This window comes from Oryzias latipes, chromosome 8 (genome assembly GCF_002234675.1).
Source record: "Oryzias latipes chromosome 8, ASM223467v1".
In the NCBI taxonomy this organism is placed as follows: domain Eukaryota; kingdom Metazoa; phylum Chordata; class Actinopteri; order Beloniformes; family Adrianichthyidae; genus Oryzias; species Oryzias latipes.
This window is the reverse complement of record NC_019866.2, coordinates 370629-398271: the sequence shown is the minus strand read 5'-3', so window position 1 is coordinate 398271 and position 27643 is coordinate 370629. Positions and strand designations below refer to the sequence as shown.

General features: G+C 53.6%; 3 protein-coding genes across 4 annotated transcripts; 1 reads left to right on the top strand and 2 right to left on the bottom strand.

Moving 5' to 3' along the window:
• The first annotated feature begins 784 nt into the window (after positions 1 to 784).
• On the top strand, positions 785 to 2900 carry LOC101171146 (keratin, type I cytoskeletal 13). The gene is made up of 7 exons (XM_004086411.4): positions 785 to 1290; positions 1394 to 1476; positions 1708 to 1864; positions 1933 to 2094; positions 2162 to 2287; positions 2360 to 2580; positions 2710 to 2900. The coding sequence occupies exons 1-7, from the start codon at positions 832 to 834 to the stop codon at positions 2774 to 2776; spliced, it is 1275 nt and encodes a 424-aa protein (XP_004086459.1). The 5' UTR covers positions 785 to 831; the 3' UTR covers positions 2777 to 2900.
• A 128-nt stretch (positions 2901 to 3028) lies between these two features.
• Positions 3029 to 11899, bottom strand: LOC105353607 (gastrula zinc finger protein XlCGF57.1-like). Its single transcript, XM_023957207.1, has 3 exons — positions 11627 to 11899; positions 6552 to 7184; positions 3029 to 6091 (listed from the first exon to the last, which is right to left on the bottom strand). The coding sequence occupies exons 2-3, from the start codon at positions 7014 to 7016 to the stop codon at positions 4970 to 4972; spliced, it is 1587 nt and encodes a 528-aa protein (XP_023812975.1). The 5' UTR covers positions 7017 to 7184; positions 11627 to 11899; the 3' UTR covers positions 3029 to 4969.
• A 6526-nt stretch (positions 11900 to 18425) lies between these two features.
• Positions 18426 to 26209, bottom strand: LOC101171055. Of its 2 annotated transcripts, none has more exons than XM_023957213.1 (5): positions 24763 to 26209; positions 21515 to 21805; positions 21044 to 21406; positions 20696 to 20952; positions 18426 to 18793 (listed from the first exon to the last, which is right to left on the bottom strand). In XM_023957213.1, exons 1-5 carry the CDS (start codon positions 25142 to 25144, stop codon positions 18554 to 18556), a joined length of 1533 nt encoding a protein of 510 aa, XP_023812981.1. In that variant the 5' UTR covers positions 25145 to 26209; the 3' UTR covers positions 18426 to 18553. The 2 variants fall into 2 exon arrangements, with proteins under 2 accessions (XP_023812981.1, XP_023812980.1); XM_023957212.1 differs by having other exon boundaries at positions 18426 to 18796; positions 24763 to 25464.
• Between the last annotated feature and the right edge of the window lie 1434 nt (positions 26210 to 27643).

The window sequence follows — 27643 nt, the reverse complement described above, 5'->3', positions numbered from 1 at the left end:
TGGGATGGTGGGGGTCCTGGAGGATTTGTTTGGCTCTGCTCGTGTAGCGGCCTTCCCTACTGCCCCTGTGGTGTTTTCAGTCCAGGAGGGGTCCTCTGTGATCTGCACACCCAGGTAGAGGACGGAGCGGACCCCGTCCACGCTGACCCCATTTATGTACAGTGGGGGCGGGTCCACTCTACCCTTCCTGAAGTCCAGGATGACTTCTTTGGTCTTGGTGGTGTTCAGGTGGAGGTTGTTTCCTGAACACCACTCTTCCAGTCTGCTGACCTCATCCCTGTAGGGGGACACAGCGGTGTCATCAGCCAATGTGATGATGGCGTTACTCTGGTGGGTGGAGCTGCAGTCGGATGTGTAGAGCGTGAAGAGGAGTGGGCCCAGTACACGTCCTTGTGGTGACCCGGTGCTGAGGGTCATTGTAAGGGGAGGTGGGGTCCGAGTCTGACAGACTGTGGGCGTTCTGACAGAAGGTCTTTAATCCATGTGAGGTGGGGGGAGACAGGTCCAGGTGAAGCAGTTTCTCTGTCAGGATGTCTGGGATGATGTGGATGAAGGCTCAGCTGAAGTCCAGAAACAGCAGGACCCCCCTGGGTGGTCCAGGGGGGTCAGGGCAGCGTGTAGAGTGGAGGTTATGGCGTTATCTGTGGAGCGGTTTGGTTTATGTGCAAAACCTGAACACCTCCTTCCCCTGAGGGTGTCTGCCGTCCCCCCTCTGCAGCCTCACCTGTAACCCAGCCCACCTGGCCTCCTTTAAAAGCAGCAGCTTCCTGCCTCTCCTCACTTCTCTCCCCCTCTTTGAGAAGACAGACTGCACCTCCTCCTGACTCCATCATGGCAACTGCATTCTACTCCCGGAGCTCCATGGGGGGCTCCAGCCTTGGGCGAGCTTTCTCCGGGGGCTCATCCAGAGGCATGAGCTCCTTCAGCGTGGCTGGGGGGGCAGTGGGTGGCGGTTTGAGGGTCTCCCAGGCCAGCCGCAGCTTCTCTGCAGGTTTTGGCGGGGGTGCAGGTTTTGGCGGGGGTGCAGGTTTTGGTGGGGGTGCAGGTTTTGGCGGGGGTGCAGGTGGAGGATTCGGAGGAGGGTCGGAGGACAGTGTGGTCGGGAACGAGAAGTTCACCATGCAGAACCTGAACGACCGGCTGGCGTCGTACCTGTCCAAGGTGGCGATGCTGGAGAAGGCCAACACAGAGCTGGAGCTGAAGATCAGGAACTTTGCAGAAACCAAGATCGGCCCCTCCGGCAAAGATTACAGCGGCTTCTTGGCCACCATCTCTGAGCTGCAGGCTAAGGTGAGGAGGCAGAGCTGCTCCTCTAAACCCGAGGAAGGTTGACGGATGATGACACCTCAGACGATCAGGTGACTGAGGTGAGCTTTCCTGTTTTCATCTCCAGATCCAGGACGGCCTCATCGCCAGGGGGGCGGTGATGCTGAACATCGATAACGCCCAGCTGGCTGTGGACGACTTCAGGATGAAGTGAGTCTCCTTTTGTCTGCGGTCTGAACTCTGGACATCTGAGGGTTTCAGGCTGACGATCCTCTGGCAGAAAAATGGTTTGGCGCCATCTGCTGGCCGAATCCCGAACTGCAGGAGAAAAACTCCAACTCTGTGGTTTAGATGGAAAGTCCTGTGACGTGAAAATGATCAAACAGAACCGCTGAGGCTTCAGATTTTAGAGACCCCTCCCCTCACCTGCTCCGCCCCCAGGTTTGAGAACGAGCTGTCCATGCGTCAGTCGGTGGAGGCGGACATCGCCAGGCTGAAGATGATGCTGACGGAGCTGGCTGGCATCAAAAGCGACTTTGGCATGCAGATCGACAGCCTGGCGGCTGAGAGAGAGTCCATGAAGACGGCCCACGAGGAGGTGGCCACGCCCTTCTACTGGTGAGCCGCTGCCGGTGTCCAGGTGTCTGACAGCTGCTGTCCCTCCAGGAATTGCTGTCCCTACGCTCTCAGGTGAGCGGTCAGGTGAACGTGGAGGTGGACGCTGCTCCTCAGCAGGACCTGACAAAGGTGATGGAGGAGATCCGGGAATACTATGAAGGTGTTGCTCAGAAGAACAGCAAGGAGCTGGACGGCTGGTTCAATAACAAGGTAGGACCCCCCAGGAGGAGTCAGACTCCTGCAGAGCTTCCTCCACCACGTCTCCTCCTCTTCACAGAGGGAGGCTCTCGTCAAGGAGCAGGAGACGACAGAGGTCTCCCTGAAGACCACCGTGTCCGAGTCCAAGGAGCTGAGGGGTCAGCTTCAGAGCCTGGAGATCGAGCTGCAGTCCCAGATGAGCATGGTGAGGCGCTCAGAGGGGAGGGCGCTCAGAGGGCGGGGCGATCACGTTCTTCTGACCATCCTGTCCCCACAGAAAGCGTCTCTGGAGGCCTCGCTGCTGGACGTCCAGAACCGCTACGCCATGACGATGAGCGGCCTCCAGAACCAGGTGTTCTCCGCTGAGGAGCAGCTGCAGCGGCTGCGGGCCGACCTGGAGCGGCAGAGTCAGGACTACCAGATGCTGCTGGACATCAAGACCAAGCTGGAGATGGAGATCGGCGAGTACCGCCGGCTGCTGGACGCGGAGGCCTCAGGGTAAGACGCCGCCCAGCAGCCCCCGCCTCTGCCAGCAGCTCCTGCCCCCCCCAAACAGAACCTGTGGGGAGGCGCAGCGGGAGCTCCAACTGTTCAGATGTTCTTCATCTTGGCTCTGCTCTTCTGCAGGTCCTCTGCCTCGTCCTCTTCAACCAAGACCATCATCAAGGTGGTGGAGCACACGGTCACGCAGTGAAGGCTCCGCCCACAGAGGCCCTGCTTTGGCCCGGAGACTTCATCTTCATCATCATCATCTTCAGTGGAGCCTCCTAAAAGTTTCTGTCTGTCTTCTCCAAAATAAATCTGAGCTCCAACCACAATCTGTGTGTCTGTAACTGGCCCTCCCCATAGAGGCCTGCCCCTTTAGAGGCAGGCTCCGCCCCCAGCAGTGGGCCCGCCCCTCAGAGGCAGGCTCCGCCCCTCAGAGCTGATGAAAACAGTCAGAGCCTGCAATGCTTCAGGACTTTAATAAGACGCTGCATCTTCTCCAATACATTTGGTAGGAATGACATAATCAATAGATTTGTACACAGTGAGTGATCGGGGGGAGGGGGGGGGGGTCTGAAGTTCATCCACACAATAATCCAATGATCAATAGTGAACCAGCAGTTTGACCCCCCCCCCCCCCCCGAGCTGAAAGACAGAAACATGCTGACCTCAGAGGTAGAACAGGTGGGTGGGGGGGGGTCACTCAGCTGATGCTTAATGCTGTTTTCATGTGCGTGTTCACGTGCACATCTCTTATGTGCACCCCCAGCCCTTTTGTGGACATCTAGAAGAGGGCGGGGCTAAGTGCTGCTTCTGTCCGTCAAACGAAGGCTGGGGGGGCAGTGATCTGCAGCATGAGCCCCTCCTGCTGCAGGAGGAACCTGAGCAGGAGGGGCTCATGCCCCCCACTGCAGACACCTCTGAACCAGCAGGGCAGCCTGCTGATTGGTCCATGCGCAGAAAGGGGGGGTGAACCTGGACCCTCCTCTCCATCAGTGTGATGAAGGTCTGAGTTTCAGCTGATTCACGTTTTCCTTTTGAAACGTTTTTATTTGGTCACGGAGGAAGTTCCGCATTAAACAGATTTTCACAATAAAAGCAGGACCGTCTGAGGTTCCAGGAAATGAAGTCATAAAGATCTGGAGCGATGAAGACCTGCAGGCTTTCTGAGCCCAGACCAGCCCAATTCACAAAGATTAAAACCCAGCCGGTGGCCCCCACCCCGCCCAGGACGGAGCGCTGAGAAACTCCTCCTCCACGCTCATCCAGACGCCAAACGCTTTTCTTGAAGCCCCAGATTCAAACGGTGACCCTCCAGCAGGCTGCAGTGGAAGCGCTTTATTCTTCCACCTGCTTCAGTTTGTGTTGAACCTTTGGAACAGAGAAGGAGCGTCTGACCCGGACCTAGGGAGCGTCTGACCCGGACCTAGGGAGCGTCTGACCCGGACCTAAGCGCCAGCGGCGAGGAGGAGCGTTCTGGAACGCTTCTGGTTCCTCAGAAGCAGCTGATGTTCTGCTGCTAGAACGTCTGGATGTGGCGTTCTCTTTGGAGTAAACATGGAGGCTGTAACGGATCGACGGGAAAACGCTTCGTGCGGCAGGAGGCGATGGAGGTCAGAGGAGGCGTCGCCGTTTCTGATTTGGTCCCCAATCTAAACGTTTAGGAACCAGGTCACAGACGTCTGATGTTTCCTCCAACGCTAAACCACCTCCACCTGTCCGTTTACAACATTCCGTGGTGACCTAACGCTAGTCCAACCAGAAGACCTGCTGGTGGGGGCGGGGCTAAGTGAAAGGCTGCTGTCCGGTTACGGTTAATAAAACAGCGTTTTATGGCTTCTGGGATTCTTGCCATTCCTGTTCATGGGCCCCCCACCCCCGTATGAAGTTGTATTGATGAGAGGAAGAAGGCTTTTCAGAGTAAGAGACAGCCTGCTGCAGTGTTTCCTGTTGGCCTTTCAAATTAAAAGCTGTTTAAGACCAGTGTGGCGTTTGACGATGCGTTCAGGTCCGCTAACCTCTGATGATTTACCCCCCCCCACAACGCCTGTGCAGGTGGTCAAAATGCTGTTAAAACAGGTGTGGGGGGGTCTGCAAGAGGTCACCTTGATGAGTCGTTGGCGTGTGTAAACAGGGGGGGGGGCTGCTGGTAGGACTGATTACAAAATAAAAGCATACAAAAGTAACGTTCACTGGAATTCTTGTGCTTGTCTTCTAGATTCTCCAAAAATAAGAGTCGACCTCTGCAGGCACTCGCTGTCACGTGCACACTCTCACGCACGCGCACAGTCAGTTCAAATGTAAAAGAGCACAAAAGTATGAAAACGTAAGAAACTTTCCATATAGTATTTATAAAAAGAGGATAATACTTTGTGTCACCGGAGGTTAAAGGTCGCAGTCTTTAGCTGCTGTCCCCGCCCACCACGCTGCTGCTGCTGCTGCCGCCGCCGTCGCTCGCCGCGTCGGCCCGCTCCCGTTTGTGGATCTGCTCGTGGGCCTTCAGGTGGCCCGACTGGCTGAACGTCTTGCCGCAGTGGGGGCAGGCGTACGGCCGCTCGCCCGTGTGGATCTGCTGGTGCGCCTTCAGGTGGCCGAGGCGGCCGAAGCTCTTGCCGCACTGCGTGCAGCCGAACGGCCGCTCGCCCGTGTGGATCTTCTCGTGGGTCTTCAGGACGCCGGAGTTGCTGAAAGTCTTGCCGCACTGCGAGCAGGTGAAGGGCTTCTCCCCGGTGTGGATCTGGACGTGGTTGTGGTAGCTGGTCTCCTTGGTGAAGCTCTTGCCGCAGTGGGCGCAGCAGAAGGGCCGCTCGCCGGTGTGGCTCAGCTGGTGCGCCTTCAGCTCTTTGGACTGGCTGAAGCTCTTGCCGCAGGTGCTGCAGATGAAGGGCCGCTCGCCGGTGTGCAGCCGCTGGTGCGAGCGCAGGTCGTCGGCCTTGGTGAAGCCTTTGGGGCAGTGGGCGCACACGTAGGGCTTCTGCCCCGTGTGGATGAGCTGGTGGCGTTTGAGGTTCCCCGCCTGGCCGAAGCTCTTGCCGCACTGCGAGCAGGTGTATGGCCGCTCGCCGGTGTGGATGCGCTGGTGCGTCTTCAGGTTCCCCAGCGTACTGAAGTTCTTGCCGCACTGCGTGCACGAGAAGGGCTTCTCCCCCTGCATGTTGCGCGGCTTCCTCACCGTGGGACTGTGAGTTTTGGTTTTGATGACTGTGCCCGTGGCGCCTGCTGCCCCAGCCGCCGCCGGGCTCTTCCCCGCCTCCCCGTGCGGTTGCAGCTCGTACAGCGCCGCCCCGGCGAAGTCGGGGTCCAGTTTGCCGATGCCGTCTATCAGCGGGCCGTCGGGCCGCAGCTTGTTGAGCTCGGAGCGCAGCTCCGCCATGTGGATGGACTCCAGGCCGTTGTGCTGCAGGTGGGGGGGCGTGGCCACACAATCCAGGTATTCGGACTTGAGGGAGCTGAGCTCAGCGCTGTAGTAGCAGTGCAGGTCCACGTGGGGGTCCGACTTGATGTACTCCAGAGTGTCTGTGACCTGAGAGGAGGAGACGACAGCGTCAGCGCTTTGAGGCGGACCTGTAGGGGGCGCCACGCCCACCTGGTTCCATCTGAACCGGGTTTTTCTGGTTCTGGTCAAACCACCTTAAAAAACTCAGTGAAAATGTTTCATGAATCAAGCTGATGGATCAATTCAAATGCTGCAGACCTCCTCACCAGCCTCCAGGACCCGTGCCCGGCCCGAGCAGAACCGGCCCAAACCAACAGCAGCTGCTCAGTGGGGGGGCGCTACAGTCTGAGCCCTGACTAGGACTGAACAGGAAGAAGAAAAGTCCTGCAGATCATCTGACAGTCAGCCAGAACCATCCAACAGCTTTGCCTCTCACCAGAACCGCCCATCTTTGATCAGAGACACCAAACGGGGCGTTCTAGAACTTGTAAGACACCTCTGGGCTGGCTCGGCCCAGTCTGGTGCTGTGACCTCTAAGGTGAAGTACCTGGGAGATGTAGTCGAACACCGAGCCGGCCTCGTAGTGCGACTTGTAGTCCAGCTCGGGGACGTCGCCGTGGTGGAAGGGGCCCAGATGGTGGCCGCCGTGGTGCTCCGACTTGATGTAGTCCAGGCCGCTGATCTCCATCTTGATCTGCTCGTGGCCCAGCTCGGCCGTGGACAGCGGCTGGATCTCCGACAGGTCCACGGTCCGGATCGGCTCCAGGTCTCCGTCCTCCGGCTCGCTTTTCACGCACGGCAGCATCACCAGCGGCTCTACGATCTCCGCCGCCAGAGAGCTGAGAGTGGGGGTGGGGCAGTCCGAGGAGAGGAGGGCCAGGGTGGGCGCGGGGGCGGAGCCGGCGGGCCCCGTGCCACAATCCACCTGCAGGGAGGAATCCAAGGGAGAGGGGGGGGAGCCGCACTCGGGCGGCAGGCCGAGACTCAGGCACTCGGCCTCCAAGTCCGTCATGGTGGGGGGGTAATCCTCAGAGATGAAGACGTCGACCTCTCCTCTTCCTCCACTCCCCCCAATCCTCAGAGGGTGTAACCTGGCTGCGGCTGGGGGGGTCAGAGTTCCCCCAGGAACCTGTCAACGGCGTGACGGGGGGGCAGACGTCAGCACCGGCGTTGAACCAGCCTGCAGAAGAAACAAACTTCACTGATCAGGAAAACAACATGACCCCCCCACCCCCAGGACGGACTAGACAACAGGTCCGAGTCAGCCTGAACCAGTGACTGTATCTGACAGCTGGACTGAGTGGCCCCGCCCCCGGCGTTCCAAACAGGAAGTAAAATCCGCCTACGGAGGAATAAACAGCTGTCATTCTATTGATGCTTTCCAACACCTGATTGATGAACCGCTTTTTTCAAGGTATAAACTGGCCAATCAGATGCCTCCAATAAAAGTAGGTGGAGCCTGCTGGCCCCCACATTCAAAGCGTTTGACTGATTTGTGTAGCTCCACCCATAAGTGTTAGGAGTGTGGCCTTCCAACAAGCTCACTCCTGATTGGTGAGAGTGGTTGCCATAGAAACGATGACACAGACTGATGTCCATACCGCGAGAAAGTGGTGACTAAGTTGACTTCATTTGGTTAAAGAAAACCTCTCTTTGTTTGGTGCCGGTATCATGTGTGTGTGTGTGTGTTGGGGGGGGGGGGGGGTCATGGTGTGTCTGTGTGAATGGAGGGGTGGGGGAAGGGGGTGGGTTTTAGTTTTGTCTCGTTTTTAATCGTCTCACAATGGAACAAAAGGTAAATAAACCCAAACTTTTTGTCCTGTCAAAGGTTGCGAAGTGACGGATTCTGATGACGTATCCAGTCCCGTGTTGTCACGGTTATGGAGTTTATAAAGTGATCTGACCTGCTGTTCAGTCCCATTTCACATCTATTGGAAAGCTTTCTTAGAGTCACATTACAGTCGGTGATGGACAGACTGTTGTTAATACCAGCTTTACTATGGAATTTTCTGGATTCTGTCCTGGACCGGCCTGGATTTGGATTCTGTCCTGAACTAGGTCTGAAAGTGGATTCTGTCCTGGACCGGTCTGGATATGGATTCTGTCCTGAACCGGTCTGAAAGTGGATTCTGTCCTGGACCGGTCTGGATATGGATTCTGTCCTGGACCGGTCTGGATATGGATTCTGTCCTGAACCGGTCTGGATATGGATTCTGTCCTGGACCGGTCTGGATATGGATTCTGTCCTGGACCGGTCTGGATATGGATTCTGTCCTGAACCGGTCTGGATATGGATTCTGTCCTGGACCGGTCTGAAAGTGGATTCTGTCCTGGACCGGTCTGGATATGGATTCTGTCCTGGACCGGTCTGGATATGGATTCTGTCCTGAACCGGTCTGGATATGGATTCTGTCCTGGACCGGTCTGGATATGGATTCTGTCCTGGACCGGTCTGGATATGGATTCTGTCCTGAACCGGTCTGGATATGGATTCTGTCCTGGACCGGTCTGGATATGGATTCTGTCCTGAACCGGTCTGAAAGTGGATTCTGTCCTGGACCGGTCTGGATATGGATTCTGTCCTGGACCGGTCTGGATATGGATTCTGTCCTGAACCGGTCTGGATATGGATTCTGTCCTGGACCGGTCTGGATATGGATTCTGTCCTGGACCGGTCTGGATATGGATTCTGTCCTGAACCGGTCTGGATATGGATTCTGTCCTGGACCGGTCTGGATATGGATTCTGTCCTGAACCGGTCTGAAAGTGGATTCTGTCCTGGACCGGTCTGGATTTGGATTCTGTCCTGAACTAGGTCTGAAAGTGGATTCTGTCCTGGACCGGTCTGAAAGTGGATTCTGTCCTGGACCGGTCTGGATTTGGATTCTGTCCTGAACTAGGTCTGAAAGTGGATTCTGTCCTGGACCGGTCTGGATATGGATTCTGTCCTGAACCGGTCTGGATATGGATTCTGTCCTGGACCGGTCTGGATATGGATTCTGTCCTGGACCGGTCTGGATATGGATTCTGTCCTGAACCGGTCTGGATATGGATTCTGTCCTGGACCGGTCTGGATATGGATTCTGTCCTGGACCGGTCTGGATTTGGATTCTGTCCTGAACCGGTCTGAAAGTGGATTCTGTCCTGGACCGGTCTGGATATGGATTCTGTCCTGGACCGGTCTGGATATGGATTCTGTCCTGAACCGGTCTGGATATGGATTCTGTCCTGGACCGGTCTGGATATGGATTCTGTCCTGGACCGGTCTGGATTTGGATTCTGTCCTGAACCGGTCTGAAAGTGGATTCTGTCCTGGACCGGTCTGGATATGGATTCTGTCCTTGACCGGTCTGGATTTGGATTCTGTCCTGGACCGGTCTAGGACTCTCCAGGCTGCTGGTCTCCATCACTAGTCTGCGTCCTCGTCCTTCTTAGAACAGCTTCTCCAGCTGAGAACAAGATCCACCAAAAACTGAAACTGAAGTTTCCACAGAACCATGTGGAGCGAAAAAACCCGATCTGATTCTGACTCCTGTTCGTTTCTGTTTTTGGAAAGGATCTTTGGATGACCGACGTGTCATTTGTTAGGTTCCTGAGCCCAGAGGCGACCGGCCTGTGGCCCGAAGGATCCAGATGATGAAGGCGTCAAACTCGTTTCTATGGTAACCAAACTGCCTTTCATTCAGTGTTTTGCAGCCGTTTTTGAGCTACGGTCAGCAAAAATGCTGCGGCACAGCAGCAACCAAATGTCCAAAGACAAACTGAGCTGTGATGAACAGTCCTTCATGATCTCACGGGGGTTTTGGAATAACTGTGGCACCAAAAATGTGACGTTCCTGCCCTTTTCCCCAGAAGCTGCAATAGTTTTGATTAATCATTTTCAACTAAATTGAAAATTTGCCAAAATAGATGTCTTCCCCTCCAGTTTGTTAAAATGCGATTTCATGTAAACCTCACCAAAACCAGATGAAGACATTCTTTCTAAACGCTAAGGATGTTTTTATGTAACTGGAGTATTTGAACGAATCTATAATCACGGCCGGTTTAATGATTTTAGACAGAAAAGACCAACATCATCTCCATACGTTCAGTTGTAACAACACAAAAACCTGAAGACACTGAAGACTGGTTCGTTTCTTTCTTTTTGGAGATTTCATCGTTTCAGTTTAAAAGTCTATTTTTACCGTATTCCTTTGTTCCTTTGTTCTATTCAAAGGTTTTCCAGAAGTGAACAAAGTCTGACATTGGAGTCTTCAGACAGACGTCACTAGAAAGCAGCCGCTTCAGTCGGAAAGATGACTTTGGACCAAAGTTGTTCACCTGAAACCTGGACGGACTAAACTTTACCTCCGATTTCATCACAAAGAACTTTTAGAGCAGACGGGTCGATGTTTGTTCTGCTTCATGACAGCAGCACAGTAAGAGAGCTGTCACGTTAACCCAATGCATCATGGGTGTTGTAGTGAATAGCAGTGCTTATGATGCCAGATAGACTCTGAGCTTCATTATTTTGTTCACTCTCTACACGCTCTGACAGCAGATCCTGCAGGAAGCTAGTGCTGCACGGATGACCATCAGAGGAACCAATGAACCCCTGCAGCATGTTTCTGAAGCCGGAGAAAACCCCCACATCCATGGGGAGAACATCCCCATGGATGTTCTGGTTCAGGTACCCAAGCCGGGACTTGAACCCAGGGGCGCTAACCACTGCTCCACCGTGCAGCCCGAGTTGATATTCTGGTGATTTGTAAATTGTAAATGTTTTTTAGATCAGTCAAAATTATTTTACCGCGGTCCGCGGGATGAAAAACGCTGCTTTGTGCCACCAAGTCCACGATTTGCTCAGATTAACCCAATCTGGTTCTAATCTCTAATCCTGATCCTTCAAACCTGGGAAATCTACTAAAAACCAGCAGCTTTTCCTACGTGTTCCTGAACGCACCACATATTTTCTAACGAGTTATCTGATTACTGTTGTCATGTAAACAGATGATACATCTGCATCACGCACGTGCAGATGTGACAGCAATCCTGCAGCTGGGCGCGCGCGCGCACAGAAAAGTTGAGTCGACGTGAACAGTGTTGTCAAAGGTGTGCACGTAAAGTTTGCCGCTCCGCGCGCCCGTTCCCCCCACAGCCCACCCACTCCGAGCGCCACGCAGCCTCCGCGCCGCTTGTGTCCCGCCGCGTCCGTGGAGGCTGCGCCGCTCCTCCTGCCGCTGCCAGCGCACTACTTTCAGAGCAGCGAACTCGTGGTCGCGGAAGGTTACGCTCCCCGCGCCGTTCCCCCGTACAAAGAGGCTCGCGCTGCCTTGTCTAGCTAGCTCCTCGCTAACAGTGGCCATCTTGTTTGTCTGCAGAGCTAGCGGGCTCGCGGGGCCAGCTGCTGCTAGCAGCGGGAGAAAGTGAGAGTGAGGCGGCCGCGGGGGGAGCCGCTCCCCCGGTCCCTTTCTGCGAGGAACGCGACGGCCGCGTATGGCGGCCTGACACCCCCACCCCCCTCCAGAAAACAGGAAAACCTGTGGCGGAGCGCGACGGCCGCGAGCGCGGTCATCCGCGTCCACTCCGTCTGCCCGCGGAAAGGGCTGCTCGGCGGAGAGGCGGCTGACGGCGGCGCCTCACCTGCACACGCTCCGGTTCATGCCTCCGCCGCCCGTCGCCTGAAGCTTTCTGTACCGGAGCCGCCACGTCCTCCTCGGCAAACACCCGCCGCCTCTCCTCCTCCTCTCCTCCCTCCTTCCTCTCGCTTTTCTCCTTCCTTCCCTCCCCTCTTGCTCGCGCACACATACCCGTTCAGGCGGGTATTCGGGTAACCATGACAACCACACTAGTAGGTGGGTACGGTGGTGCGCGCACGGACGGCGGGGACGCGCCGCCTTTTGATCTCCTCACAGCCCTCCTCCGCCCGCACGTGCCGCTTTATTAAAATGAATCACGACGTGAAAGTGCAGCAGCACGCGCCCCGCTGAGAGGGGTCAGCGCGGGCACGAGCCAATTAAGTGACGTCAGCGGGTTCGCAACGAAGACGGGTTAGAGGGTGAACGGGGTTAATGGCGGTCATGCGCACTAAGGTAGTTTATGGAAAAGTATGAAAGACAATAGTTCAGATTGAAAGAAAAAAGTTTAAAACAAAACCCATTCTGTAATCCAAACTAACTAAGCCTTTAATCAATGCAGTCCATGTTGGAGACCCTCCTCCGGTTCTTCACGCCGTAAAGCTGCGTTCAGACGGGGGGGGGGGGGGGGGGGGTCCAAGTTCAATGAAAAGTCCATGCACGCGCACGCCAGAATTTTGGCCTTCCGCGTCTGAAACGGTCGTGATCGCGCGTCGCGAACCCCCACGGTGAATCTGACCCCCCCCCACTGAAAAAGTCCAGGCACTAAGCGGGGCCGTTAGCGCCGGTTTGTGCTGTTAAAATGACCGTTTGAGCTGCTGCGATGCTGAAATTTGAAAGACTATATTAAAGGTCATTAAAGGTCACCACACACACACAGAGCGGTCTCCTGTTCTGGGGCTACGTTTGTGCCGGTTTTTGCCGTTAAAATGACCGTTTGAGCTGCTGCGATGCTGAGATGTTCAACACTTGTCACCACCCCCCCCCCCCCCAGATTACTCATGGTTTGGCATCGATGTGCTTCTTCTACGTATGACCTCAGACATGCGTGTTATACGTAATGCATTAGTGCATAAATACGTCATTTGCACGTGATGTGATGCGTGATGGTACATGCGTGTAAAGTCCGTTAGACACACGCAGAAAAACAGGCGTCTCCCATAAATCACCACGCCTGTGGAAGACTTTGATGGTAACTGTGTAGAAACTTCTCCAGCGTGTCCAAACCTTTGGTCTGTACCGTCTGCCATCTTGTTCCTTTAGGGACACTAAAGAACACACGTGATGAAATAAGTTATTCTTCAGCTAATTTTCCTACCTGGAAGTAAAACGACTCGATCTCTGAGGCTCCGCCTTTCTCTCCTTGTGGGTCATTCATGACATCATCCTGGAGTCGGCCTCAGCAGCCACAGAAGGTCTCAGCCAGCAGACCTACTGTGTGGGGTTCCTCAGGGCTCTGTTCTGTTTCTACTATATGGGAAAGGTCATCCAGGAGTACAGCGATGTCTCCTACCACTCACCACTCTTTGCTGATGATATCCAGCCATTTCGCTCGTTCAGTCCTCTGAGACACGAGCTGGACTCTCTGATGCGGAGAAAACGACGGCTCTGTGAAAACTCTGCAGCTAAACACTAGTTATTACCCTGATGATGCTTTACCAGAGGTTAAGCTGGGATGGGTTCTCTTGGCCCGGCTGTCAATCAAACCCAGCCTCAGAAACTTGGGTCTCATTTTTGACAAAGATCTGTGGCTGGAGCAGCACTCCAATCAGCTGATCCAGAACTGTGCTGTGAGGATCTTGACCCGCACTAGGAGAACAGATCCCATCTCCCCGACCCTCAAAGATCTTCATCGACTCCCGCTTGATTACAGCTTTCAATATAAAATCTTAGTTTTGACGTTTAGGGCCTCCATGGTCCGTGATCTGATCGCCCCCTACAGACCATCTGGTGCACTGAGGTCTGTGGATCAGAACCTGTTGATGGTCCATCCACACGGTTCTGGACCAGAGGAGACAGAACCTTCCTAAACTCCGGAATGAGCTCCGTTGTTCCTGCGTTCTCTGGACTCTAAACGGTTTGTATTTGGGGATGTGACGAAGTAGCGTCACAGGTTGCAGGACAGAGCCTGAACATGAGCCTTAGTTGTTTGGTTTTTTTTCTCTTTTCTCCCAGCCCAGTAACAGATTATAGTTTTGTGGGACAATCATTCACATTTCAGGTTTTGTTTAATTCTAAGGGTGCACACTTGGTTTTAAACAGAATCTCCCTCACCGTCAAAGTTTTCCTCCACCAACAGCCAAACCAGAGCAATGGACACATCAGCATTTATATCCACAGGAAACAGGAAGTGACGTCACACGTCAGAATAGTTTTTTTTGCTTTGTTCCCCTTTTTGTCTAATTGATTTTGTTTCAAACCTATCGTCACGTGAGGGGGGTGGCTCGAGAGCCGGTTGGACCCAGAAGCAGAGGCGGGAGGCAAACAGTTCCAAGGCCAGGGGGTTTAATAAACAACAAACAAAAGGCGCTGCAGAGCAGGATGACAAAACAAAAACTCACTGTGGCGTGGCATGAAACATGGCATGAACGGACGAAGACACATGAAGACGTTAAACACACGACCAGAAGTTAATGGACCAGCGCAGGAGGAAGGCAGAGACAAGACTTATATACAGACAGGGCAGACAAGACACAGGTGAACACGATCAGGGCAGATGGGGACCAAAGGAAGTAAAACTCAAGAAACAAGACAAGACAGGAAACCTTTCAAAATAAAACAGGAAACAGAACCAAACAAGACAGAACAAGAACTAAAGCGAAAAACAAGACACAACAAACTGAAACCATGACACCTATTTCTGTATTTCAACTGTTGTTGCTTTTCTGTTAAATATCTGTAAGTTTGGAATTATGTTGATGAATCTTCTAGTAAGTTGTTTTAAGGAAGTGTTTGGATAATTGGCCTGTGGGAGGGGCTAGGTCTTTATTAGGGGTGAACTTTTCTCAGTTGAGGGAGAGCCGTCTTGGTTGCAGTGGTGGCAACAAGCTCTTCCAGAATCAGCTGAATACTTGTCTGATAATTTTTTTTGGGGGGGATCAATAAAATCCCATTTTTGAAATTTTGAGTCTGCTGGCTTGGCCATCTTATTTCAGAGTTATTTATTTTTTTGCTGCTGAGAAGAACCCCGTCACAGGGTTTGGATGATTGTTTCATGTGCTTTCTGCTTTTTTGTCTTTTATGTTTTTACATTTTTAACCTGTGAAGCACCTTGAAACTTCTGTCTATGAAAGATTTACTTACCGCTAGCTCCACTGAGAAAGTGGGTGTGTCTGTTAGCCTGGGGGCGGAGCTGGCAGCGCAAACACTTCCTGGAAGGGGTGTGTCCTCACTTTGTGACATCACAATGTGAGGACACACTGGTTTTGGACTGGGAGGGGCTGGGTTTTAGAGGAATCCTCAGAAATGCGTAACGGATCCAAAAGCGCTTCGGGGTTGTTTATAGTGAGGAACGAACATAAAAGCTCCACCAAGTGATCTAGAACCTGGAACGGTTCCATTTCCAGAACAATCAGAGGCTGTCGGTGGACGGCTGAGGCGGAAACGCTCCGATGTCTGGACACATTTAAAGCTTTGAAGTTTCTGCTTGGTTGAAGTTCTTCCCTCCCACAGAAAATGTTCTGACACAGAACCAGGATCACTCTCAGCAGAACCTGGAAGCCGGTTCTGCTGAGGAACTGTGGAGTTTCCGTCTTTTCCAAACCAGCAGCCGTCAGCGCCCGCCCCCCCCCCTTCACTGCAGCGGTGACGAAGGTCAACACTCGTGGTCTTCCTCACGGTCCTGTGGAGAAAAGACGCAGAGAAGACAGGCGGCTCGTCCTCAACATTTATTGGAGTTTTTACACGACTAGTACCGGAGCTCAGCCACTGGAAGAGCGGGGGGAGGACCCCCCCCCAAAGAAACGCTTCCTCTGATGCTGAATTACAAAAACGGGCCGACTGTAGGAAAGTATTGCATTAGATCCAAAAACACTGAGATGACGTTTCCACACGGCGAGTAAAAAACAATAAAAACATTTTTACAGACACTTCAGAGAAAACATGAACCCCCCCCCCCCCCAGAACCAGGAGCTGCTTCTTCTGGACTCCGGTTTCTGACGGGTGGACCAGCGTCACATGAGCAGGTTCTGATATGAACACCTGAACGCATCACAGCAGGTGTCCCCCCCCCCCCCCCCCCCCCCAGAGAAAGGGCGTGGCTGCAAATCGCTTCATAGAAGGAACGTTCTCCTGTTGCTTCAACCGGTTCTGACGGAAGCTCGGATCAAACCTGTGAACACCAGAACCCGAAAGCTTCCAGACGGGAATCTGAGCCGGACGCCACGACCCGACGCAGAAACGTCCCGTGCTGGCGACGGCGCCGGGACCCGCCCTTCACCTGAGCCGGACTCTTTCAGGAACCGCTTCAGACCCCGGAAGAAACGCGCGTCTTCACTCTGACCAAGGTTCCCGCCTCAGGGGGACGTTTGTTCTGTGACTCCACCCACCGCCATCTACAACTCTTAGCTCCTCCTCCTCGCAGAGTTCAGTGTTCTAAGCCGACATCGCTGAGCAGCTTCTCGCTTCCATCAGGATGTGGACCCGAGCGCAGAAGTTCTGCCCGTCCAGCAGGTGGCACGATGCCCTGTCCTCATTGGTCTACCATCCACCAATGAGAGCAGAGAGGCTGGTGGGCGGAGCTTCAACGGCGTTCTCTGAACGGTTGGAACCTTAGCGTAACTAAGGTCGCTGCTGTGCGTCAGCGGGACGTCCGCCTGCATGTCAGTGTGTATTCATGTTCATCACATGTATGACATTATGGTCACGTCCGTCTTCAGAGCGCCGCGTTAGCCGCCGTCTGCGGTACGTTACGGTTCTACGCGGCGCGTCTAGAACATCATATTTCATATTTCAATCGTACATTTTTCAAGGTCAGAAGAAACGCCGCGATTTTCCGGCATCTGCTTCACCGCCGTTTTTATGGTTAGTTTCCATTGGTCGGATTCAGGCGTCTGGCTCCTCCCACTTGCCTCCGCTTCCTCCTCTGAATGATTTCCAGCTGCACGCTTTCTCTTTGAAGGCTTTGTAACAAGACAGCAGGATCACTGATCAGTACCCCCCCCCCCCCCCCCCCCCCCTGCTGGACGTCCCGAGAACTTCATTTTCTCCCCCAGGAGGAATAAAAGCGTCCCTCAACAAACATCCACACAAAGCAATCCTTAAATATTCACCAGCAGGTTTCTGTTTCTGCTAACGCAGCTATTGATCCTCTGCAGCCGTTTCCTGGTTTGGTGGAGACGCCCAACGGGTTTCTGGCGGTCTGATCAAACCAGGAAACGGTGGTCCGTCTCCCCGACGCCGCCGGTTTTCAGCCGACAGCTTCAGGCTCCGCGAGGAAAATCTGAGACCAGAAGGAAGGAACAAAACAACAGAAACGTGGTCAAGCGTCTGTACATGTGAGGTATTCGGTCTGTGCGCGCACAGAAACACGAGAAATGAGGTATGCCAAGACGTGGGGCCGCCAGCAGGGCGGCGCTCAGGAGCAGCAGGAAACTCCCCCCAAACCCACGCGGATGTTCTTCAACGGCTCCTTTAGTGCGTCGTTTTCATCCAGAAGGAGCAGCGATCGTCCCCGGGAGCAAGGCGTCCGCTACCAGCCGCCGGACGGGTTCGATCCCGGAAGTCCTTCAGACCCACTTCGTCTCTAAGAGTCCAGAGCCGGCTTTGAGTCAAACAGAACACGATCCAAACATAAAGGGGAATAAAGGTCAAAGGTTAAAGGTCGTCTTCCGCTGCAAGAATTTGATCTAAACGTTACGGAGAAACGCGAGCGAACAACTCAAGATCGGGTTTCAGTCCAGAACCGCCTCCAGTTCCTGCTGGCTCAGGATTTAAAGATGGCGGTTCCGATCCGCAGCTTTTGGTTCTACGTTGTTTTGTTGCCGAGTGACAAAATGTAAAAGGGAGCGATTTGATTGGAGAGAGAGCCCTCCCTCCTGACCAATGGCATGTCTTCAGTCGGGACGCCGCGTTCTGACTGATGACCGCCATCTGAAAACGGCGGGCTGTGAGGACGCCTCTCGATCACAGATTTACTGCGTTAGACTATTTCGTTGAACTGACGGGAGGTTGTGGGCGCAGACGACACGAAGACGCGCTGCTTTGGCGGGAACAAACGTTCAAACACGCCGCTGTGTCACTGCGAGGCGGCGGCGAGGGAATGAGGGCTGCCCCCTAAGCGCCGTCATGCCTCACAGAGAAAAGTCTGTCAAAAAAATGATTCACATTCCAACAGGTGATGCCACAGACGCAGGCCGAATCTGTGGCTCCGCCCCCAGCGCGGGCAGGAAGCATGACCACAAAAGACACACAGACCAGAACAACAGAAGTCCAGAGGCGAAGGTCACTTAGAAACAAACCGTCCTCCTGGGTCGGGAAGCGCCCACCAACCGCGTTATTGCCATCAGATCCCCGTCAGTCCAGAGGAAGAGTGCGGCTCCTCTTCATCGGCGGAAGCATGTGGTTCTGGTTCTGTTAGCAGCTGGTCTGTCCACATCAACGATGGAATCCAGGTTCTGAGGAGTCGACGTCTTCGTCTCGGTGCAGCGGAGCTCACGCTTCAGTGGACACTCCCATTCTGGTGTGGAACCGGAACCAGAGGTCCGAGGTCACCTGGGTTTGTGTGGACCGGGCTCGGATCTCACTGTTCCCTCGCTCGGCCCAGAACATTGTAGAAAAAGTGGAACACCCTGAAAACTTATTTCCGGTTTCCTTTCATAGTCCGTATCTGGATCCAGACCAAAACCCAAAGTCCGACCTGCCTGTGATGAACACACTTCCTGAAGCTTTTCAGAGTAAAAGCCCCCCTGGGCATCTTTGTTCCATTAGAACACAATCAGGACCGGTTCTCGTGGTGGGTCCGCATGTGGCTGTTGAGGCGGGTGGACGAGGAGAACCGCCTGCCGCATTCGGAGCAGCGGAGAGGCGAGGTGGCGCTGGACGGAGGAGAAGAGGGCGAGGGCGCGTCTGTGGCGCCGTCTGCAGAGGCGTGAGTCTGCCGGTGCGCCTTCAGGAGGGACATCCGGCTGAACCGCCGACCACACTCCTCACACTCGGACCAGACCCGCCGCCGCTTCTTCTGAGGACAAGAGGACACCGCGTCACAGACCGGAACCAGAGGCAGGTCTGCTGTCACCATGGAAACCACAGCAGCTTCTGAACTGCGTGAACGCGTACGTGCACGTTAGCGGCCTTTTATCACAGTGTAATTAGATTACATTTCATTGCTTAGGTCCAAGGATTACATCTGGATCTACTCTCTCAAAATGTCATTAATGTTGTAACTGCAAGCGTGCACGTGCACTGTGCACGTTGTGAAGGCTGCAGCCTCTCTGCTGGTGTGACATCATTGAAAGAGTTCCCACAATGCAACGCTGACTGTCCAGCTGATAACTAGGTGTTATTCTAAAATCCACACCATGAAAACATGAAACGTTTTTGTTCTAAAGATTTCTAATCCATCTCTGCTTTTGGCGTTTTCACGCCGAACCTGAAATGTTTGATCTTCCATCCCAAATGAGTCTTCTGTTTTCCTGCTGAAAACCCCCCATGATAGAGGGGGTTCAGTCCATCACCTGCAGCCTGAAGCAAAGATTCAAAGCTGCTGAGAAAACAAAGACAGATTCACTGAAGGGGAGCAGAAAGGGACTTCTTCCTGATTCAGCCTCCAGGTGATTCATTCTGACATGAAACCAGATTAAAAACAGGATTGTGATTCTTGACATTGACAGTAAAGATGTTCTCATGAGGGGGGGCTCCAGCTCAACACCGGCTCTGCAATGTTAAAGAAACACTACCAATAAAGTTTCATACTAAGTGCCTGTCACAGTTTTTTAAAAATGTTCCATGAATTCATTTAGTTGCATTTATCCCCCATGTCCTAAAAACCGCTCCGGGAAAATAGTCTGATGTTAAACCGGTCCGTGTTCCAGCCTGTTAGCACAGCATCATAGTATCGTAGCGTTTAGCATCACAGCATCGTAGCGTTTAGCATCATGGCGTTTAGCATCATAGCATCGTAGCGTTTAGCATCGTAGCGTTTAGCATCATAGCATCGTAGGGTTTAGCATCATAGCATCGTAGCGTTTAGCATCACAGCATCGTAGCGTTTAGCATCATGGCGTTTAGCATCATAGCATCGTAGCGTTTAGCATCGTAGCGTTTAGCATCATAGCATCGTAGGGTTTAGCATCATAGCATCGTAGCGTTTAGCATCACAGCATCGTAGCGTTTAGCATCATGGCGTTTAGCATCATAGCATCGTAGCGTTTAGCATCATAGCATCGTAAGGTTTAGCATCATAGCATCGTAGCGTTTAGCATCATAGCATCGTAGCGTTTAGCATCACAGTATCGTAGCGTTTAGCATCACAGCATCGTAGCGTTTAGCATCATAGCATTTAGCATCATATCGTTTAGCATTACAGCATCGTAGCGTTTAGCATCATAGCATTTAGCATCATAGCGTTTAGCATCACAGCATTGTAGCGTTTAGCATCATAGCATCGTAGCGTTTAGCATCACAGCATCGTAGCGTTTAGCATCACAGCATCGTAGCGCTTAGCATCACAGCATCGTAGCGTTTAGCATCACAGCATCGTAGCGTCTAGCATCATAGCGTTTAGCATCATAGCATCGTAGCGTTAAGCATCATAGCGTTTAGCATCTTAGCGTTTAGCATCTTAGTGTTTAGCATCTTAGTGTTTAGCATCACAGCATCGTAGCGTTTAGCATCACAGCATCGTAGCGTTTAGCATCACAGCATCGTAGCGTCTAGCATCGTAGCGTTTAGCATCGTTTAGCATTATTTTTAGAACCTAATATCTCAATTTTCCCAAAACTAAATCGTCTAAAACAACAAATTCGGATTAATTGATTGAAGCGATTACCCACCCAGCCCTGCTGTGGAGTCAAACGTTTGATCGTGTCCAAACCCCATAAACCTCAGCGGGTTCGACACGAAACACGCCAACCTTCACCTTCCTTCCTTTGTCCTCCTCGTCCTCCTCCTCTTCCTCTTCCTCGTCCTCCTCCTCCTCCTTGGCAGTGGGGACCGGGAGCTCCGAGTCTCCTCGCCAGTCGTTGCTTCCATTGGTTGCCAGGGAAACCAGCGCCTCCTTGTCAGCAGCTTCATCCTCCTCCTCGAGGAGCTGAGAGGGCAGCGTCAGGAGGCGATGAAGCATGGAGGCAGAGGAGCAGTTCCCTGACGAGGGCGGGGCTTCAGCCAAGATGGCAGCTGTAGATCAAAGCAAATGCTGATCAGTCTTTAATCAAATAAAAACACAAGGACCTGTCAGGGGGCGGGGCCCCTTGGCAAGGTTTTTTACCGCTTGGCTCGTTGGCGGTGGGAGCGGCCCCCTCGCCTGTGGGGCTGAGGGGGGGTCCTGTGGAGGAGCTGCTCCTTTGAGCCTCTGCAGTGTCTCCTTCATCGGGGGAGAACACCTCCATGTCTTCCAGGGGGGTCCAGCGAGGGTCCTGCTGAGGGGAGGAGGGAGATGGCTCCGGGATCGCAGGAGGGGCGGGGACAGGCACCTTCCTGTCTCCTCCTTCCTCACCCAGGCCACACCCAGTCCCCCCCCCCTCCAGCTCTTTCATCTGCCACATGTCGCTGCACCACTTCTGACCAAAAACCTTGTCCAAGACGGGGACCCAATCCTGGGGGGCAGAGAGGGCGGGGGCACGCTCTGTGTCTGGGGGCAAGAAGACAGAAGAGAGGTAAAATACAGCTGGGGGGGTCTGCAGTCTGGATCAGAACCAGAGGTCCATCTCTGACATTATCCTCTGCCCCCCATCCTCACCATCTGTGGGCGGCGTCGCCTTGGATGCCTCTCCAGGCTCCCCCCGGGTATCCTCAGACCCGCTAGGGGATACCGAATCATTTTCCGATCCCCTCCTCCTTCCTGGGCCCCCCCTAGACTTTTCCCCCCTCCCCTGCTCGACGTTCCCCCCGAGCTTCTCCTCCAGGGCCTGCTGCTCCCTGTCCATTTTGGAGATGTCCTGCAGGAGGTTGTCGACCGACGCCTCCACGATCTTGGTCAGCTCTCGCAGAGCAAAGTCCAGAACCTGCTCCATGACCACCTTCAGCTGGTCTGCAGGACGACAGGAGGAGACGGTCAGTCTGCAGGAAGCAGGAGGTCAAAGCGACTCCACAGAACCAAAGAACGACCCGTTCATCCAGACTGTTGGGCAGCAAAACACCTGTGACGTCTAACAGGAGGGTCCATGAATCTGTGCACGAGCGTAAACAAACATGAATCTGTGCACGAGCGTAAACAAACATGAATCTGTGCACGAGCGTAAACAAACATGAATCTGTGCACGAGCGTAAACAAACATGAATCTGTGCACGAGCGTAAACAAACATGAATCTGTGCACGAGCGTAAACAAACATGAATCTGTGCACGAGCGTAAACAAACATGAATCTGTGCACGAGCGTAAACAAACATGAATCTGTGCACGAGCGTAAACAAACATGAATCTGTGCACGAGCGTAAACAAACAAACATGAATCTGTGCACGAGCGTAAACAAACAAACAGGGGCATTCCAGAGAGCAGGTTCTGCTAGCTGCCACGGTAAGTTTGAGGCTAAGGAAGTTGATAACCTCAGCTTTCGGTTCCAGAAATGGAGGTATGTTTCAGGGTAGGTCAAGTTGCCATAGCAACTCATACTCTGAACATAACCTGGTCTGGAGCAGGTTTAGTTGAAGGTTAGTTTGTTTTCAGAGAGGTGAAGCAGCATGGCGTGTCCATTTGAAGATGATTTAGTGGATGAAGAAGCTCAGATAATACTTTTTCCACCGTGAGAGGGTGATAAGACCACATATGGATGTTGGAAAGATGTAGGTGTAACTTTGGTGCTGCTGTTGGATCGGCACAGCAAGGAATTGTGGGATACCATTCCTTTTGCCTGTCAGGACGGATTTGGGTTTAAGTGTGGGTTTTTGACCAAATGTGTTTAGTTGTTTAGCTGTTTTACTGTGTTTTGTCTAGTTATTTGTAGTGTTATGTTTAATTCTTTCTGCACCATGAGTGAGAGGGAGGAAGAGGAGGATGAGGATATTTAGCAGCACTAGTGCAACAGTATGGAAGAAGAACTGAATTTACAGTCAGAGTCGTGATAATTAAATGTATGGTACATATTCTAAATCCACACTCTATCATTTATTTTAATTTTATAAAAATGAGAAAATCTGCAGCCTCTAACTTAGACATCTGAGAGTTCAAGAAGTCCAATAAATGAATATGGAAACACATTTAATTGAATTGGAGTAAAATGACATTTAGTTAGATAAATATGTACATTTGAATTGTATAAACAATTATTGAGTTGGGAAATCATTCTTTCGTTCATCTTCTTCCGTTTGTTCCCTTTGGGGTCACGGGGCTGCTGGAGCCTATCCCAGCCACTTATGGGTGAAGGCAGGGGACGCCCTGGACAGGTCCCCAGTCTGTCGCAGGGCCACAATCATTCACACTCACACCTAGGGACAATTTACAGCAAAGCGTGTTTTTGGACGGTGGGAGGAAGCTGGAGACCCCGGAGAAAACCCCCGCCTGCACGGGGAGAAAGGCCCCCCATTGATGTTCTGTTTCAAGTCCCCCCAGCTGGGACAGAACTTTGGTTCTGCTGCAGCTCTGAGGCTGGCCCCCCAGGATTGATGCAGACCAACCTCAGCTGCACCCTGTCAGGCCCCCCCAGCTCTGCCCCCTCCCCCCCAGCTCTGAGGCTGGGATAGGAACCAACAGAAACTTTCAAGTCAGTCAGCCTGTCATTTTTTAACATGGCCCCCCACCCCGCCTCAAAGATCTACACTCACATAGCCAACAAACACATGATTTCAGTTTGACTCAGAGCCCCCCCATAAGTAGGACACACACTGACACACTTTATGTAGTAAAGACCCCCCCACCCCGATGACCCGGTTTCAGAGCTGCAGACGTTTGTCTCCTCTGGGCTTCCGTAGCTCCTCCTCCACTACGACTCACCGCCGCTTCATCTTCCCACCTTTGAGGAGGTGAGGAAGAGGAGGCCAGCACCAAGTCCACTTCTCCTCAGAGGAGGAGTCGGATTATTTTTAACCCTTGAAGAAGCCCCCCGTCCTGTGCAGAAAGCCCCTCCCACAGGTCAGAGGCTCCGTGACCTTTTCCTGAGTTTAAAGGTCGAACAGGAAGAGTTTTACGCTGAAGAGCGGAACATGGGGGGTGATGTCGCAACGACGCCATCCCTTCACAACAAAAGCCCTGGGGGGGGGGGGGCTCCACAGGAATGTAAACAAAGGTTGGGACTGATTGGTTACAGATTGATGAACGTGGGCGGAGCCTCCCTCAGACAACAGCAGCCAGAGCGGTCACGGGTCACGTATGACAGAGAACTTTGTCTTCCGTGTTCATCCTCCTGTCAGAACGACGGAGCGATGAAGATGAAGATGATGATCATCTCCACAGCCTGAGGAAGACTGCAGGTCAGCAGAACCGGGTCGTCTGCAGTCTGAGCGGATCCATAAGAACCTGAAGATCCAAACACTCAGAACCTCAACCTGAGGTTCAGTTTGACCCTCAAACGTCCAAGCAGACCTGCTGCTTTACCTGAAGCTACACCTGTGATGACGTCATGTGACCCCCCCCCCGCTCTGAGGCAAGTGGGGTTGACAAATCCCCCCAGACCAGCTGGTCGCTGCTGCACCAACCCCCACGCGCCAGTGAAAACAGATTAACCCACGCGGGGGTTTGTTGGGCGCGGCCCACTTTCGCCCCCTCGCTCCGCGGGAGGGCGTGTCGAGGTGGTCTTCCTCCTTAACCCGCCATCCCGGACCCGGATCTCCTTCCCCGCGGTCCGCTTCCCTCCCGAGGTCCGGCGGCCACGGTCGCTCTCCGCCCGCTCGGAGACTCCGTAGACCCGCACAGAGCTCCACGCCAGCCCGGGGATCGGGTGCGTGACGCTGCGGGCCTCCGCGTGTTTACAAGCCTCGCGCTGCGGCGGAGTTACGCGAGGCGGAGCAGCGCCACGCGCCCGTGTGTCTGCGTGAGTGGAGCGGGGGCTTACCCACGACCCGTCCTCGCTGCTCCAGGCGGCGGGTGTCAAAGGGAACGGCGCGCGCGCCGCCCTGACCTCCAGGCGCGCGCGGCGAGGGCAGCGGCGGCGAGGGCTTTGTCCTGCGGCCATCCCCCCGCAGCTCCCCGGCCTTGGCTTTAGCGGCCCCCGCCGAGCCGCCGTCCTCCGCGGCGCCGCGGCCCCGGTTCTCCCGCGCCTGCAGCTGGAGCCGCAGCCGGCGGTTTTCCTGCTCCTTCACGGCGGTCTCCAGCAGCAGCGCGTTCAGGCTGGAGCCCACCGTCTTGCTGATTTCCTGGACGGCGAGCTGAACGACCTGCTCCAGCACGGACTCCAGCTGGCCCTGGAAGAAGGAGATGTACACGGCCCCGTTCATGTCTGCGCCCTTCCGCCCGCGAGCGCTCTCTCATTCTCCTGCGCGAGCCCCGCTCCCCCCGTCAGACCGCGGACGGGCTCGGTGATCGTGGCTGTCGGGCTCCGCGCTCCACGTCGCTGCTGCTCCGCGTGTCGACGGTCTGTTTGGCTGCCGCCGGAAGGACGCGAGTAGCGGCGCAGCAGCATTTTCCCGCCCACATGTTGGGCCTCGTTCGCTACGTGCACGCTCGCGCCCTTGCAGTCCGGGCGCGCCATTTTGCTTTTTTAGAAAGTAACGACAGCGGGTCTTCCCAAATGTCAGACTTCCGGTCTGTGTCCCCCCCAGGAGCGACTGAGCCAACGAGGCCACAGCTGTTAATAATATTAATGATAGTAATAATCAATTGTATTTTTTCAGGCCTGATTAGAAACTCAAAGATTAAAAACTAACAACAAAACAGCAGTAACATATGACGTCGTAAAAGTTTTCGTAGTGAAAACTACCATAACCCCCTTGGGTTATGGTAGTTTTCCTACCATAACCCAGGGGGGGGGGGGCTTTAGCTTCCTGGTGGATTGTGGGAGAAGGTTAACATTCACCAACACGACTGGTCACTTGGAGAAAATCAAAGGCTTCAATGACGTGGATCAACCTCCAGGTGTGTCGTTCTGCTGGTCTTTACAGTGACAGCGTGGTCATGAGGTGACAGCAGCATGTCTGATGTTGTTGGGGTGCTCGTCCTGACCTTTGACCCTCTGATCTGCACCCGTGGCTGTAGCCTGGCTCACTGCAGCCACTGTCTGCATCTGTATTTTTGCACCTGGATGTGAATGTGAGCCTGTCACAACAAGTCAATGCGGTTCCACAGCCAGCATGGAACAAATGTCCATGAAGGTTCAGAAGAACCTGGACTTGTTCATCTGAATCATAAATAAGAAGAATAAATCCAAGACTGGTTTATTCTCATTTCACACATAGTATCTGCAGAGAAAGACACAAGTGAGACGAGATGTTGTTCCTCAGTATGACAGAGCAACGACGCAACTACAATAAAACTACAGACCAGCATTCAGTCATTAAGGCATTTAGCAGGAGCCTTTCTTATGGGGGGGGGGGGGGGGGGGGGGGGGGTGAGAGTCTGTATGCATACATGTCTTTGGGTTGTGGGGGGGTTGGGGTGATCCAGTGGGTCTTAGTTTGTGAGAGCGTGTATGCATGAGGAGGACAGTCTCACCGTCTGTGGGAAGAAGCTCCTCAGCATCCTGCTCCATCTGCAGCTCCTGAACCCCCTCCCTGAGGGACAACAGTCCACTACAGGGGGGCTGGGGGTCCCTAAAGATGGAGGGTCCTCTGTGTAGGCAGCGCTGCTCATTTAGCTCCTCCAGGATCCAGACAGGCGCACCAACAATGGATCAGACTTTTCTGCACTTTCCAGAGGCTCAAAGCGTAGATATGAGCTCTATGAAGGCCATGACACATGAGGCTGGTGGATACTGGTCCAAAGGAGGTCATTCATGGCTTAAAGGAGGAGGAAAGTGCACAGAAGTCCACCCTCGTTTTCCTTTACTCAACTTTTTATTTTCTTTACATAAATTATCATTGTAGTTCTCAACTTCTAATCAGTTATTCATACTTTACCAACACAGACTCAGGTCATTAAGGTCATGTCTCTCTCTCTTTATATATATATAGGTAGATATATACACGGTCTCTGGTGTAAACCACACAGGGGAACAGAACTCCCGCCACTCAGACCTCGTGGTCGTGGAACCAGCAACCAGAGTTCTCCAAACTTCTCTCTTGTTTTTATTGAAAAATCTCATTCTAACGGCACTCCCTGTGCGCATGCGTGAGGGAGGCTGTTGTGTTGAGGCAGCGTATCCTCGGCCCCGCCCCCCACAGACGCGCGTGCCGCAGCGCAGTGACACGCCCCCCGAAAAGGGCTGCGCACTTGCTTCAGGTTTTACGGTCCACAGAGGGCGGGGCCTCCGCGTGCAGGCTCTGCGGCTCTGTTGTTGTGAGAAGATGCGAGCATACGCACGCGCGCGGGGTCTGCGGACCCTCTGCAGCTTGCTGGTCCGGAGCAGAGACTGATTTTACTGTCAACGGCTGACCGCCCCCCCACCCCGCGCGCGCGCGCGATCACGGAGCGGCGGAGGCAGAAAACATTAAACCGAACAGGATCTTCCCGGCACGTTCAGAGGGTTTCTGCGGCTGCGCAGATCGTGGGAGCAGCGCCACAGGCTGAGATGATCCGGTGTTAGAAATTCCAGACTCCAGAATTCTTTCTGGATTTCAGGTTCCGTCTGCAGCCCCCCATGACCAGCAGGCACATCAGAGGCTCTGCTGAAGGGGGTGTCAGTTCCAGGTGTGACACGGCTAGATCAGCAGCCTTGCTCAAGGGCACCACAGTGGGGAGAGAACGACCCAAACCCCAGAAGCTCTGATGGAAGGAACGAACGAAAGGAAACGTCTCTGCAGATCCACGAAGAACAGAAAAACATAGAAGCGCTTCATGAG

What these genes read in the sequence shown, in the direction of transcription:
- LOC101171146 (XM_004086411.4), top strand. Translation starts at nt 832, where the DNA reads ATGGCAACTGCATTCTACTCCCGGAGCTCCATGGGGGGCTCCAGCCTT. An exon ending in TCTCTGAGCTGCAGGCTAAG is followed by an intron (nt 1,291 to 1,393) that starts GTGAGGAGGCAG and finishes TTTCATCTCCAG; the next exon opens with ATCCAGGACGGCCTCATCGC. An exon ending in TGCAGTCCCAGATGAGCATG is followed by an intron (nt 2,288 to 2,359) that starts GTGAGGCGCTCA and finishes CTGTCCCCACAG; the next exon opens with AAAGCGTCTCTGGAGGCCTC.
- LOC105353607 (XM_023957207.1), bottom strand. Translation starts at nt 7,016, where the DNA reads ATGACGGACTTGGAGGCCGAGTGCCTGAGTCTCGGCCTGCCGCCCGAG. An exon ending in TGTTCGACTACATCTCCCAG is followed by an intron (nt 6,092 to 6,551) that starts GTACTTCACCTT and finishes TCCTCCTCTCAG; the next exon opens with GTCACAGACACTCTGGAGTA.
- LOC101171055 (XM_023957212.1), bottom strand. Translation starts at nt 25,144, where the DNA reads ATGAACGGGGCCGTGTACATCTCCTTCTTCCAGGGCCAGCTGGAGTCC. An exon ending in GGCGACGCCGCCCACAGATG is followed by an intron (nt 21,407 to 21,514) that starts GTGAGGATGGGG and finishes TCTTGCCCCCAG; the next exon opens with ACACAGAGCGTGCCCCCGCC. An exon ending in AGGAGGACAAAGGAAGGAAG is followed by an intron (nt 18,797 to 20,695) that starts GTGAAGGTTGGC and finishes TCTTGTCCTCAG; the next exon opens with AAGAAGCGGCGGCGGGTCTG.